Below are 15197 nucleotides of genomic sequence, written 5' to 3'. Positions count from 1 at the left end.
ACACACACACACACACACACACACACACACACACACACACACACACACACACACACACACACACACACATGCACACATGCACGTTTCTCCTGGTGAAGAGAGATTTTTTGGGGAATAAAAACGACAAACTGCAATTTTTTCAAACTGTGTCCTATAAAATAATCTAATTGTGGTTAAATCAAATTATTTCGTTGGAGGAATATTTATTTCAGAAAGAAATCAGAATCAGAAACAGGTTTATTGCCAAAGAATGTTCATATTAAAAAAACACAAACAAACGAGGAACTTTTTTTGGCGGAAGGTGCAAGAATCGCGCACCAAGACACCGAGGCGCCGTCCGGCCTCCTCCCTTTTCCGGCCTCCTTGAACACAACACGACACACAAAAGAGAAGAGCCACGCATGTACTCTGTGTTTTCTTTTTAATTTCAGGGTTGCAAAGACGATCCATTCACCATGACAGAATTAGTTTTTTCATAATATATAAAAAAAAAAAAAAGAATTACAAAAAAAAGGAGAACGAAGTGCAAAGAGAAGCGTACAGTCAAACAACAGTTATGGAAATCAACGTTTCTCGGGCCGGGGGGCGTGGGGGGGGGGGGCTCACACCTTCTCGTAGCTGCGCACCGCATGGATCTCCTCAAAGGTCAGGTTCTGCAGGGGAGAGAGGAGCGTTACCATGACGACCAGAGCAGAGGGCCCCGCCATGTGAGGCTGTTGGGACTCGACAACAGAGCTCAGTGGACTCAAAGAAACACACTCATCCATCACGCTGACACACACACACACACACACACACACACACACACACACACACACACACACAATGCTTCTGGGGCTTCAGGAAGTCAAACCTGACCGAAAATTGTGTTTTAGACTATTTCAACTTTTAGTTTGAGACAGACTCAAAACTTTCTGTCTATTTTGTTGTTTTCTGTTTTTTTACACTGTTACACATCTCTCTTGTTTCGTGTCTCTTTGTGGTTGTTTATTGTCTCTTTGTGGTTGTTTATTGTCTCTTTGTGGTTGTTTATTGTCTCTTTGTGGTCGTTTCATGTCTTTTTGTGGTCGTTTTGTGTCTCTGTGGTTGTTTCATGTCTCTGTGGTCGTTTTGTGTCTCTTTGTGGGGTTTCTTTTGTGTCGTTTTCGTATGTGTGTGTGTGTGTGTGTGTGTGTGTGTGTATGCGCGCATCGGTCTCACCATCACCAGCTTGCCGTCCTTGATTTCCCGGACGAACTTGGTCTCTTTGCCGTCCCACTTCTGGACGTGGACCAGCTTGTCGCCCTCCAGGGTCACCGTGGACTGGAAGACCACAGGGGGGGCGATGGATTCAAGAGCATCGGGAAAAAACAACCCCACTCCCCAAGTTTGACCCCGAGTACACAAGCTCAACTTAAATACGATTTCTGAGTAAAGCCCCCGCCGCAGGCCTCTGGGCGGACGCCCTCGGCGCTCAGCGGACCTCACCTTGCAGCTCCTGTCGTCGGCGGTGACCTCGTCGAACTCCTCCCCCAGCGTGAAGGAGATCTCGGTGTTCTTGAAGGTGCTCTGGGTGCGGACCAGCACCTTGTCGCCCTCCTGGCTGATGACCACGGTCGGCTTGGTCACGTTGCCGACCTGCCGGGTGGCGAAGCCCACGCCTGAGGAGAGGGGGGGGGGGTCAGAGGTCGAGTCCTCCGTCCTCAGAAGGTAAGGAGCCGGGCCGCTACTCACCGAGGGCTTTCATGTACTCGTCGAAGTTGTCGCTGTCGACCAGCTTCCAGGTGGCACAGAAGGCATCGACCATGGTGAAGGTCGTCGGGGAGGCAGAGCACAGTGAGGCGGGCCGAGGGTCCCCCGAGGTTATTATGCCCCCGCTCATTAGTATGCGCAGGGGCGGGGCGTGGCCGAGCCGTCCCGTTGGCTCAGGAGATCTTCTCCCCTGGTTGCCGATTGGTGTATTTAAAGTGGGTCACGGTGTGAGAAGAGAAGAAAAGAAAAGAAAAGAAGAAAGGGGAGAAGAAAAGAAGCTAAATTACTCCATTTATATGCAGAATGATGTCATTATTCTCATTCGGGGGGGGGGGGGGGGGGGAGGGGGGGTAGGTCGCCACATCTCAGCCCAAAAAACTTCATTTTGCATTTCACCCAAAATAAAAAAGTTTTATTTGAAGCTCCCCCCCAGGACAGACCGGGGGGCGCTAGAGCAGAATCAGTGAGTTTGACAGCCCTTTGTCCTAATCTGCTGTAACAACCCCCCCCCCCTCCATACCCCAAACCCCCCCCCCCCCCCTAAAATGAAATTTCTTCATGCTCAACACACACACTAATTACTGTCTATACATGTATGACAGTGTGTGTGTGTGTGTAGATCTAACTTATATTCACCAAAGGTTTCCATGGTACGACTCATTTGCATATTTAACAATAACATCTGAGAACAACTAGTAACACCATAGCTCCGCCCCTTAATGTGAGTCTCATCTGATATCTGTGAGGTCGTGTTTTGACCTGATGATACTATTTTATTTTACATTTATTAATAAAACTCTATATTATGAAGCTTTAGAGGGGTTAGTTCACACAGCATTCAGAGACTCATTTATACATTTATTATAAAAACATTATTAAATGTGTCTCAGATGTTTCTGGAGGCGGTTTCATTTTCTTAAAAACATAATTATGTCATAAATCACACAATGTGCTTTTTCTTCTATTTGTTATGCTTCTTTATGTTTATCTATTTCTCTGTCATAATATTCTCTTCTTCCTCTGATCTAAAACATTCCTTCCTTTTTTCATGTTTCATTATCAGTTCAGTAGAAGCTGAGCACAGAAGTACAATAAACACGCTCGAGTGTGTGTGTGTGTGTGTGTGCGTGTGCATAGTTTGTTGTAAAGTGTCTCTGGCGCCACCCTCTGGTGAGAAATAGAAGCGATTGAAGTATTTATTTTTTAGACTAGATTTTACTTCATTCAAATTATTTGAAGCAAGTAGCAACATTTTTATTGCAAATATACAATAAAATAAAAATAACAGGGCATATTACATTTAATAATTACAATTATAATAAAGGAAATTAAAATTATATATATATTTATTGATATATATATATATATATGAAAGCTGAGCAAGAAAGAAAACAGCTTATTTAACAATACAAATGTAAGTAAAACACATTTTTGTTCTTTTTATCGTAAAACTTCACAACACAATCAAAATGTACTCAACTACAAAAATCAATATTCACTTAAAAGTAACAAAACACATTAAACCTTTGTGTTTATCCAACATGGCCGCCTCCTGACCTCTGGTCATGATGTCACTTTGAACATGGATGATTATCTCGTCATCCACTCTCATGTCAGGAGGTTTAGCAGCAGTGGACTCTGTGGTCGGTGTTGTTCATCAGTCCAGTGAGACCGCCATCTTCCTCTTCCTCATGACGCTCCTGTAAAAAAACTCTCTGGTCACTTTTGAGCCTTTTGTTTATTAGATTACATTTTAAAGGTGTTGCTATTTTTAAGTGTGCTTGTCCCAATGCACCCTGGGAAGTAGCTGTACAATGAGCCTCCGTGTCAGAACATTCATCGTGTTTATTCTGTTCCTGCGTCTCCGTCTCTCTCTCGTACATTCAGAGTGAAACAAACATCTCAAACACGGGTTTGACTCGTCAACGTTCCAACTCACAGAGATTTCTGCCATCCCACTTTTGTTCACTGAAAACAGAAAAAAAGAGTTGAGTTCAGCTTCAACATGGACCTCATCTCTGAAAATGCACTTTTTAAAAATTAACATTTTTAAAATCTCACTTTAGAAAAAGTAACATTTTTTAAATCTCACTTTAGAAAAATTTACTTTTGAAAAATCTCACTTTTGAAAAATGCACTTTTGAAAAATGCACTTTTGAAAAATGCACTTTTAAAAAATTTACTTTTTTAAAATCTCACTTTTGAAAAATGCACTTTTGAAAAATGCACTTTAAAAAAATCTCACTTTTGAAAAATACACATTTGACAAATCGGGCCTGGAGGTCATGACCCCTTCTGGAGGTCATGACCCCTTCTGGAGGTCAAAGGCTCCCTCCCTGGAGGCTCTCATCTTTAGCTCTGGTCCAGATGTTGACGCTCACAACGCTCGTTAGCATCGCGGCTAAACCCAGAACCACCACGGTGGACCTGGTCCAGCCTGGGGGGAGACGGGTTGAGGTCCGGGGGTCATGCACATGACGGGGTGTGTGTTAGCGTTGTTGTGTGTTGTTGTTGTTGTGTACAGTCACTACCTTGATCGGTTGCATTGACGTCCTGTTCAGATTTCACTGGCGTTGCATCATCACCTGAACAAATAAAATAACAAAATGCAACGAGAAGAACTTCATGACCACATGAACATAAACTTTATGACCACATGAACATAAACTTCATGACCACATGAACATAAACTTTATGACCACATGAACATAATGAACGCAATTTTAAAAAAATGCAATTTTTGAAAAATGCAATTTTTTTATCTCACTTTTGAAAAATGAACTTTTCATCAACAAAATGCAACGAGAAGAACTTCAGATATCATGTGATGCAATATTAAAAACTCAAATATTAATAATTTTAGCTCTTCATGTTCTCACCTGAGGACGGAGGAGGGCTGAGGGGGAACTGGTGCACCTTGCCACTGTATCCATCAGTCACTTCACATTTCAATAACTCATAAGTCTTCTGATCCAGGTCAGATTTCTTCATAATGTGCCAGGCTGAACATGGCCGCCGTGATGTCACCACGTCTCTCCTGTTGCCCTCGTGCAGCCACCTCACTGTGTGTCTGCATATGTCACTGTAGATGGACACGGAGCAGCTGAAGGCCGCCTCATCAGAGCTCCTCTGCTCAGTCACTGGGGGGAGACGTGGTGATTATTATGATGTCGCAGGATATTGATCTAAGATATTGATCACTTTTGAAAAATGCACTTTTGAAAAATGCACTTTTGAAAAATGCACTTTTGAAAAATGCACTTTTAATGAATGCACTTGTTGAAAAATTCACTTTTAATAAATAAACTTTTAAAAAATTCACTTTTAATCAATACACTTTTAAAAAATTCACTTTTAATGAATACACTTTAAAAAAATGCATTTTTGAAAAATAAACTTTTGAAATATAAACTTTTTTAAAATGCACTTTTGAAAAATGCACTTTTAATAAATACACTTTTGAAAAATGCATTTTTGAAAAATAAACGTGAAAAATAAACTTTAAAAAAATGCACTTTTGATGAATAAACTTTTAATAAATATACTTTTGAAAAATTCACTTTTAATAAATAAACTTTTGAAAAATAAACTTGAAAAATGCACTTTTGATCAATACACTTTTAATAAATACTGTACACTTTTAATAAATTCAATTTTAATAAATGTTTTTAGTTTTTTTCAGTCACTGGTGGGGAGATGGAGACGTGATTATTATTATAATGCTGCAGGATATTGATCTAAAGAGAGAGTTTGAAAACATTACGATGTGAATACTCACAGGAGACCACGGAGAGGTAAACCTCAGCATCTTCTTGTGTTCCTGATGTGAACCGTCTGCAGGTGTAACACTCCACATCCTCCACGGAGACATTCTTTATAACCAGAGAACAATTCTCTGAAACACTCAGCCGGTCTGATTTATCTTCTGCATCTTTAGGAATCTTCCCATCTTCAAACACTGCTTTTGTATTTCCTGAACCAGTGAAGAGCCAAGTAGTGAAGTCACATGACTCCTGGTCCGGTGACACGCCCCCACAGGGCAAAGAGACGTCTGCTCCGGCTCTGACGGTGAAGAAGGAATGTTTCACAGTTTCTGCTGTTGAGAAATGTATAAAATAAACAAAAAATATGAAAAATGACTGTAAAGTGATGATAAATAAGTTGCCAACGGTTCGTCGTCATGCCGACGGTCCAGACAGACGCTGCCCGCTCACCTCTGAAGCTCAACAGCTGCAGCATCACAAACCAAGACGGGACGATCCGCCCGAGTTCAGCCATCGTGTTTCTCCTGGCTTCAACCGCCGACTGCTTCTTCAACATGAGCAACCACTTCCTGCGGGCGCCTTGTCACACTGACGTCTACTTCCTGCGGTCGCCTCCTCACACTGACGTCTACTTCCTGAGGTCGCCTCCTCACACTGACGTCTACTTCCTGCGGTCGCCTCCTCACACTGACGTCTACTTCCTGCGGTCGCCTCCTCACACTGACGTCTACTTCCTGCGGTCGCCTCCTCACACTGACGTCTACTTCCTGCGGTCGCCTCACACTGACGTCTACTTCCTGTGGTCGCCTCCTCACACTGACGTCTACTTCCTGAGGTCGCCTCCTCACACTGACGTCTACTTCCTGCGGTCGCCTCCTCACACTGACGTCTACTTCCTGCGGTTGCCTCCTCACACTGACGTCTACTTCCTGCGGTCGCCTCCTCACACTGACGTCTACTTCCTGCGGTCGCCTCCTCACACTGACGTCTACTTCCTGCGGTCGCCTCCTCACACTGACGTCTACTTCCTGAGGTCGCCTCCTCACACTGACGTCTACTTCCTGCGGTCGCCTCCTCACACTGACGTCTACTTCCTGCGGTCGCCTCCTCACACTGACGTCTACTTCCTGCGGTCGCCTCCTCACACTGACGTCTACTTCCTGCGGTCGCCTCCTCACACTGACGTCTACTTCCTGTGGTCGCCTCCTCACACTGACGTCTACTTCCTGAGGTCGCCTCCTCACACTGACGTCTACTTCCTGCGGTCGCCTCCTCACACTGACGTCTACTTCCTGCGGTTGCCTCCTCACACTGACGTCTACTTCCTGCGGTCGCCTCCTCACACTGACGTCTACTTCCTGCGGTCGCCTCCTCACACTGACGTCTACTTCCTGTGGTCGCCTCCTCACACTGACGTCTACTTCCTGCGGTCGCCTCCTCACACTGACGTCATCTCGTCAGTTGGATATTGAATCCATGTGTGATGTCAACCTTTAATCTCTCTGAGGTTCTTGTGGATCTCAAGACAGTTTGATTTCTTTACATTTGTCCATTCTGAATTACTGCGAGGCTTAAATATAAGAGAGGACGTTGAGCGTGCACAGATTGTTCGATAAGATAACGTGTGATGTCTAATCGCCGGTCGGTTCCTGATGCTTTATCTTTGCAGCTTTTCTGAGAACTGAAAGAGAAGTGTTTTATTGAGGATTTGGACATCAACAGCAGCAGAGCTGGAGGTCTGACCCTCTGATGAGGACCACATGAACACAGACGTGTCCGACGCAACTGTTGTACATTGCACAAAAATGCACTTTTTGAAAAATGCACTTTTGAAAAATTAACTACTGGAGTCCCTCAAGGCTCTCTCCTGGGTCCCTTCCTCTTCCTCTCTCTACTGGAGTCCCTCAATGCTCTATCCTCAGTCCCTTCCTCTTCCTCTCTCTACTGGAGTCCCTCAAGGCTCTATCCTCGGTCCCTTCCTCTTCCTCTCTCTACTGGAGTCCCTCAAGGCTCTATCCTCGGTCCCTTCCTCTTCCTCTCTCTACTGGAGTCCCTCAAGACTCTCTCCTGGGTCCCTTCCTCTTCCTCTCTCTACTGGAGTCCCTCAAGGCTCTCTCCTGGGTCCCTTCCTCTTCCTCTCTCTACTGGAGTCCCTCAAGGCTCTGTCCTGGGTCCCCTCCTCTTCTCTCTGTCCACCAGCTCTCTCGGCGCTGCCACTCCCTCACGTGGCTTTTCCAGCTATTATGCTGATGACACCCGGCTGATCATCTCGTTTCTCCCAATCGGAAACACAGGTCAGGAATCTCTTCCTGTCTGACGGACATCTCTCAGCGGATCGAGCGCCGCTGCAGTGCAAGAAACTGTTTTGGAAAAGAACCAGGATTTTGGTTTCCCCTGAAAATGTGAAGCAATTCACTCATTTCACGCATACGGCCTTTTCAAAATAAAATGACGTCTTCACAGGAAAGAAGGTTCATCACTCATTACTCAACAATTAGCCTTTTTGAAATGAAATGACGTCTTCGCAGGAAACCAGTTGATTAGATTGAGACAATGAAACTAATTCATTTGGGTTGAAATTATATGTAACTCTGGAAATGCAGTAACTTAAGTAGGAAACGACTTGCCAAATAAATCCATGATAACGTCCTGCTGCACATGGGGGAGGAGCGGGAGGCTCCGGGGGGGTGGGGGGGGGGAGTACGCTGCCTTGCTCCTGGGGTAGTGCTCCATTTGTCGCTGTTACGTAAACAATCCCCAGACTCGTCTCTTCTTTCACGCAAAGTTATTCCTCAAAACGAACAGAAAAATGCGACGAGGAACCAACACCATCTTTTTTCTTTGCCGATATGAGACAGAAGCGGTTTCGGTGTTTAGTTTAGTTGAGTTTAGTTTATTAAGGATCCCCATTAGTCTTCACCGTAGTGGAGACTATTCTTCCTGGGGTCCAGGCAAAAAACATTACAATACAATACAAATACATCAAATGCAGTACAGCATGATAAATTGTCACAAAAACACTGAGACTTAGAAAACAACATTTACATTAAAAGTAAAATAATAACACCTAAATACCTTAAATACCTAAAATAATAACCTAATCTACTATCATTTCCTTTCCGATTATTGCTGCCTTAAGTTTCCTTTTGAGATCACATTTATTTCTTGTTAGAGTCGCATATGAGGGGAACACATTCCAGGATGCAATGGCTCTGTACATTACTGATTTCTTTAGTGCATTAGTTCTTGGTAGAGGAAAAGTAAAGTGACCATTTAGTGCCTGTCTAGTATTATAACCATGTCTCTCATTTGCAGGTGATAGCTGTAAAGACAGACTGACAGGTTTCTGAATGACCTCCAGGCGCTGTGGAGGTCGGGAACTCCACGGAGACACAATCTGGATGTGTTTATTTTAGGATCAGTGCACTCCCAGATGGCTCGACCCAAGAGCTCTCTATGTGGAGAAAGAATCGCCGCTGTTTCCATCTTTGCCGAATCTGTTTATGTGTGTTTATCTGGTTTCAAAAATACAGCGACGGCTCGTCGGCCCTCGGAGACGGAAAAAAGAAAGGCGGAGCCTCGCCGGCAGGAATCCTCGCCTCGCCGTCGCCTTCACACTCAGGGCCTCGGACTCAAGTCGATACGGTCCGTCACATTCCAGTGAACTGGGAGACATGCGAACAAGCTTCCTGTCAAACATGTACACTTCCTGTCCAACATGCATACTTCCTGTCCAACGTGCACACTTCCTATCCAAAATGTACACTTCCTATACAACATGCACACTTCCTGTCCAACATGCACACTTCCTATCCAACATGCACACTTCCTATCCAACATGCACACTTCCTGTCCAACATGCACACTTCCTGTCCAACATGCATACTTCCTGTCCAAAATGTACACTTCCTATACAACATGCACACTTCCTGTCCAACATGCACACTTCCTATCCAACATGCACACTTCCTATCCAACATGCACACTTCCTGTCCAACATGCACACTTCCTATCCAACATGCACACTTCCTGTCCAACATGCATACTTCCTGTCCAAAATGTACACTTCCTATACAACATGCACACTTCCTGTCCAACATGCACACTTACTATCCAACATGCACACTTCCTATCCAACATGCACACTTCCTGTCCAACATGCACACTTCCTGTCCAACATGCACACTTCCTATCCAACATGCACACTTCCTGTCCAACATGCACACTTCCTGTTCAACATGCACACTTCCTGTACCGATGCATTGCTACATTTCTTTGTGCAACCGCTGGATGTGTCCCCGGTAACGGTGTCCCCGGTAACGGTGCCCCCGGTAACGTGATTCTGTTTTTGGAAGATTTTTTAAAAACAGTTTGAAAAATCGGTGACATGCAAACTAATAAAACTAATCAACCAAAACAGAACAACGTTTAGTTGAATTAAAAAAAGGGAAAATAACGTGTTTTTATGCATTTGATCCAAAAACTGGAATTATACCGAGACTAAGTTCATTTCTGATTTTTTTTTGCCCATTTAAATAATATTAATATTTTAATGTTCTCTGTGTTTTTCCTTCACCCCAAACCACCGGCCTCCTCCTCGTGTCACGGTGCTAGGAACGTGGCTCTGCAGCTCTCTCTCTCTCTCTCTCCTCTCTCTCCTCTCTCTATTCTATCTTTCTTCCCTCTTTGGAGCTGCAGAGCAACACTTAACATTCCCGTGGAGAGCCGTGATGTCCGACGGCCAACGAGGACACGAACACAGCACGATGCAGACGTTGATATGATTTATGATGAATCACGACACTCCTTCAAAGTAAGTAGAAGTACAACAATGTCATATATATATATATATATATATATATATATACATAGATTTATAAAATAATATAAATATATATGAACCAACTGTACTGGTAGTGTTACAGGAAAATAAGCTGAATATGAATTTTATATCTATTTTTTAGCATTTTTTAGCATCAAAAAAAGTTTAAAATCTAGAAGAAAATAGACACCATGAAACTTAAAGTAAACAATAATAATAATAATTATAATTATTATAGTAATAATAATAATAATTGTAATTATAATTATAATTATTATAATTATTATAATCATAATAACAATAATAATAATTATAATTATATTATAATTATAATAATACGTTTTTTGTGTACACATGTATATTTCTCTGTGCATTATTATTATTGTTTTAATTATATATATTTTGTAATCTTCCCCATCAGCAATGCCAAAATACGCGCATAATTTATATCTCTGCATGACGTCATCCTGGGGGCGTGGTTTATGTAAATGAGGCAGACGAGCCAGAGGGAGGAGGTGAGCGTCTCACCAGCAGCACCGGACCAGAGAGAGAGAGAGAGAGACAGACAGCAGCACTCCGTCTCTTTGTTCACGCGCATCATGGCTTCAAAATGTCCAAAATGCGACAAGACGGTGTATTTCGGTGAGTGTTATTGTGTTATTATTTATTTCTGGTTCCGGTGCCGCGGCTCGTTGCCGGTGAGCCGCCGCTCCTCGATTTATGACAATGAATCATCAACCGGGAGATCCACCCTGAGCCACCAGAGCACTCACCACACTACTATATATATTTAATGAGTGTGTTATTTTATTATTAGAACTATATCCCCAAAAAATATATTGAAGAATATATTTTTTAAAGATGTCTATATGATAAAAAATGCACTTAATGCACGTCTTATCTTATAAATCAACTATTTAAAAACAACATGTGCAGCTTCTTGTTTTTTATTATTACAGGTGTGGCTTTGTGGAAGATGAATAATCTAAAATATGGTTGACTTCACTCCTGTAATGTTACATCATAACAAAGTGACAGCAGGGGAAGTTAACCCTTTGGGTTCTGATGTGTCACGTGATCCAGATCATTACATGTGAGTTATTATATCTACACTGTGTGAGGCGGCGGTGGACTCCTCCTGAGATGTGTGTTCATAAAGCTGTTCAGACGTCACGTGAGAGGGAACACTTCATTCTCACCAGCATGGAAACGATTTTAAAACTATCTGATTGTGTGTGTAACCTTTATGTCATGTTCTCAATTAATAAATATGAAGGTTTAATCATCAACGTGCACGTTGTTGTTCAGCGAGATCATCCTCACGAATAACAACTTTTTATTCCGAGTATAAAGACATCATCAGGGCCAGAAACGTAGAAAATAACATAAAAAAATGAATTAATATCTTATTTCAGACGTTTAAGCCGGACGAGGGGAGTCGGGTTCATAAAGACGTCAATATTAAGTTATTAAACGATGATAATCCATGAGTCATGGGAGAGGGGAAGTACTCCTATACGCTACTGAAGTAAAAGTAGAGTAGAAATACTCTGTAACAAATATTCAAAATATTAGTATTGGCATCGAGAACAGTTCCTAATAATCTACAGCAGGCCTATTCAACTAGCGGCCCGCGGGCCGGATGCGGCCCGTTTGAGTTTAACTCTGGCCCGCAAGACTGCCTGCAAATCACTATAGCTTGGTAAGAAAAAATAAAACTGACGGACACGCCTCTTTTATACATTGAGACCCCGTCAACAATCCTTCTCGGCTCGCGCGCGACTCTCACTCCATCTGAAATAAGATATTTTATTAATTTAAATTATTTTATTTAGTTTGACGTCTGAACAGCTTTATTAACACACATCTCAGGAGGAGTCCACCGCCGCCTCACGGAGTATAAATATAATAACTCACACGTAATGATCTGGATCAGGTGACACATCAGAACCCAAAGGGTTAACGTTCCCCTGCTGTCACTCTGTTATGATGTAACATTACAGGAGTGTGATTCTCCCCCCGTCATGAGGTCATGGGGTCATGAGGTCATGGGGTCATGGACACCAGCTATATCGGGCCCACTATCTCCATGAGAGCCGCTCACCGTCCGGGTCGCCTCCGGCCGTCACGACGAGACGGTGTTACCTGACATCTCGTGACCTTTAAATGACCTTTTGTCCCCCCCCCCTCAGACACGAGAGCCCACATACCGTCTGAAGCCGTGCGCCACATGGCCGTGTGAATAATTGATCGTGCGTCACGCAAATCAATTTTTTTCTTTTTCGTTCCTCTGTCTTCTTTTCTCTGGAGAGGCAGAAGCCCCCCCCACACACACACACGCCATGTGTTATCTCCGCCTCCTCTGGAATCCTCTTTGAGGTTTATATGTTTTATTAACAACATCTTCTTCTTCTTCTTCTTCTTCTTCTTCTTCTTCTTCTTCTTCTTCTCCTCCTCCTTCTCCTCCTCCTCTCTTATTCTCCTCCTCCTCTTCTTCTCCTTCTCCTCCTCCTTCTCCTCCTCTCTTCTTCTCCTCCTCCTCTTCTTCTCCTTCTCCTCCTCCTCCTCCTCCTCCCCCTCCTCCTCTCTCCTTCCCCTCCTCCTCTTCTCCTCCTCCTCTCTTCTTCTCCTCCTCCTCTTCTTCTCCTTCTCCTCTTCTCTCCTCCTTCTCCTCCTCCTCTCTTCTTCTCCTCCTCTTCTTCTCCTTCTCCTTCTCCTCCTCTCTCCTCCTTCTCCTCCTCCTTCTCCTCCTTCTCCTTCTCCTCTCTCCTCCTTCTCCTCCTCCTTCTCCTCCTCCTCCTCTTCTTCTCCTTCTCCTTCTCCTCCTCTCTCCTCCTTCTCCTCCTCCTTCTCCTCCTCCTCCTCTCTTCTTCTCCGCCTCCTCTGGAATCCTCTTTGAGGTTTATATGTTTTATTAACAACATCTTCTTCTTCTTCTTCTTCTTCTTCTTCTTCTTCTTCTTCTTCTTCTTCTTCTTCTTCTTCTTCTTCTTCTTCTCCTCCTCTCTCCTTCTCCTCCTTCTCCTCCTCCTCTCTTATTCTCCTCCTCCTCTTCTTCTCCTTCTCCTCCTCTCTTCTTCTCCTCCTCCTCTTCTTCTCCTTCTCCTCCTCCTCTCTTATTCTCCTCCTCCTCTTCTTCTCCTTCTCCTCCTCCTTCTCCTCCTCTTCTTCTCCTTCTCCTCTCTCCTCCTCCTCCTCCTCCCCCTCCTCCTCTCCTTCCCCTCCTCCTCTCCCCCTCTCCTCCTCCTCTTCTTCTTCTCCTCCTCTTCTCCTCCATCTCCTTCTCTCCTCCTTCTCCTCCTCCTCCTCTTCTTCTCCTCCTCTTCTTCTCCTTCTCCTTCTCCTCCTCTCTCCTCCTTCTCCTCCTCCTTCTCCTCCTCCTCCTCCTCTCTTCTTCTCCGCCTCCTCTGGAATCCTCTTTGAGGTTTATATGTTTTATTAACAACATCTTCTTCTTCTTCTTCTTCTTCTTCTTCTTCTTCTTCTTCTTCTTCTTCTTCTTCTTCTTCTTCTTCTTCTTCTTCTTCTTCTTCTTCTTCTTCTTCTTCTCCTCCTCCTTCTTCTTCTCCTCCTCTCTCCTTCTCCTCTCTTCTTCTCCTCCTTCTCCTCCTCCTCTCTTATTCTCCTCCTCCTCTTCTTCTCCTCCTCCTCCTCTTCTTCTCCTTCTCCTCCTTCTCCTCCTCCTCTTCTTCTTCTCCTCCTCCTCCTCCTCCTCCTCCCCCTCCCCCTCTCTCCCTCCTCCTCCTCCTCTCCTCCTCCTCTCTTCTTCTCCTCCTCCTCTTCTTCTCCTTCTCCTCTTCTCTCCTCCTCCTCCTCCTGCTCCTCCTCCTCCTGCTCCTCCTCCTGCTCCTCCTCTCCTCCTCTCTCCTTCTTCTCCTCCTTCTCCTCCTCTCTCCTCCTCTCCTCCTCCTTCTCCTCCTCCTCCTCCTCCTCCTCCTCTCTTCTTCTCCGCCTCCTCTGGAATCCTCTTTGAGGTTTATATGTTTTATTAACAACATCTTCTTCTTCTTCTTCTTCTTCTTCTTCTTCTTCTTCTTCTTCTTCTTCTTCTTCTTCTTCTTCTTCTTCTCCTCCTCCTCTCCTCCTCCTCTCTCCTCCTTCTCCTCTCTTCTTCTCCTCCTTCTCCTCCTCCTCTCTTATTCTCCTCCTCCTCTTCTTCTCCTCCTCCTCTTCTTCTCCTTCTCCTCCTCCTCCTCCTCCTCCCCCTCCTCCTCTCTCCTTCCCCTCCTCCTCTTCTCCTCCTCCTCTCTTCTTCTCCTCCTCCTCTTCTCCTTCTCCTCTTCTCTCCTCCTTCTCCTCCTCCTCTTCTTCTCCTTCTCCTCTTCTCTCCTCCTTCTCCTCCTCCTCCTCTCTTCTTCTCCTCCTCCTTCTCCTCCTCCTTCTCCTCCTCCTCCTCCTCTCTTCTTCTCCGCCTCCTCTGGAATCCTCTTTGAGGTTTATATGTTTTATTAACAACATCTTCTTCTTCTTCTTCTTCTTCTTCTCCTCCTCCTTCTTCTTCTCCTCCTCTCTCCTTCTCCTCTCTTCTTCTCCTCCTCCTCTTCTACTCCTTCTCCTCCTCCTCTCTTATTCTCCTCCTCCTCTTCTTCTCCTTCTCCTCCTCCTTCTCCTCCTCTTCTTCTCCTTCTCCTCTTCTTCCTCCTCCTCCTCTTCTTCCTCTCCTCCTCCTCTCCTCTCCTCCTCCTCCTCCTCTTCTTCCTTCTCCTCCTCCTCTCTTCTCCTCCTTCTCCTCCTCCTTCTCCTCTCTTCTCCTCCTCTCTCCTCTCCTCCTTCTCCTCCTCCTTCTCCTCCTCCTCCTCCTCTTCTTCTCCTCCTCCTCTGGAATCCTCTTTGAGGTTTATATGTTTTATTAACAACATCTTCTTCTTCTTCTTCTTCTT

At 44.4% G+C, this 15197-nt stretch overlaps 3 protein-coding genes across 3 annotated transcripts in view; 1 reads left to right on the top strand and 2 right to left on the bottom strand.

Moving 5' to 3' along the window:
• Window positions 1–219: 219 nt before the first annotated feature.
• Window positions 220–1824, bottom strand: LOC130202203 (fatty acid-binding protein, brain). Its single transcript, XM_056427574.1, has 4 exons — window positions 1714–1824; window positions 1468–1640; window positions 1201–1302; window positions 220–653 (listed from the first exon to the last, which is right to left on the bottom strand). The coding sequence occupies exons 1-4, from the start codon at window positions 1784–1786 to the stop codon at window positions 603–605; spliced, it is 399 nt and encodes a 132-aa protein (XP_056283549.1). The 5' UTR covers window positions 1787–1824; the 3' UTR covers window positions 220–602.
• A 1340-nt stretch (window positions 1825–3164) lies between these two features.
• Window positions 3165–6009, bottom strand: LOC130202993 (uncharacterized). The gene is made up of 6 exons (XM_056428892.1): window positions 5946–6009; window positions 5510–5827; window positions 4611–4871; window positions 4263–4316; window positions 3977–4168; window positions 3165–3699 (listed from the first exon to the last, which is right to left on the bottom strand). The coding sequence occupies exons 1-5, from the start codon at window positions 6007–6009 to the stop codon at window positions 4053–4055; spliced, it is 813 nt and encodes a 270-aa protein (XP_056284867.1). The 3' UTR covers window positions 3165–3699; window positions 3977–4052.
• Window positions 6010–10852: 4843 nt separating this feature from the next.
• Window positions 10853–15197, top strand: part of LOC130202191 (cysteine-rich protein 2-like) — a 9253-nt gene continuing 4908 nt past the window's right edge. The window contains exon 1 of the mRNA XM_056427559.1: window positions 10853–10959. Within this exon, the coding sequence (XP_056283534.1) occupies window positions 10917–10959 (43 nt within the window). The 5' untranslated portion in view covers window positions 10853–10916. The remainder of the gene's footprint in view (window positions 10960–15197) is intronic.

This window comes from Pseudoliparis swirei, chromosome 12 (genome assembly GCF_029220125.1).
Source record: "Pseudoliparis swirei isolate HS2019 ecotype Mariana Trench chromosome 12, NWPU_hadal_v1, whole genome shotgun sequence".
In the NCBI taxonomy this organism is placed as follows: Eukaryota; Metazoa; Chordata; class Actinopteri; order Perciformes; family Liparidae; genus Pseudoliparis; species Pseudoliparis swirei.
This window is presented reverse-complemented; position numbering and strand designations above follow the sequence as displayed.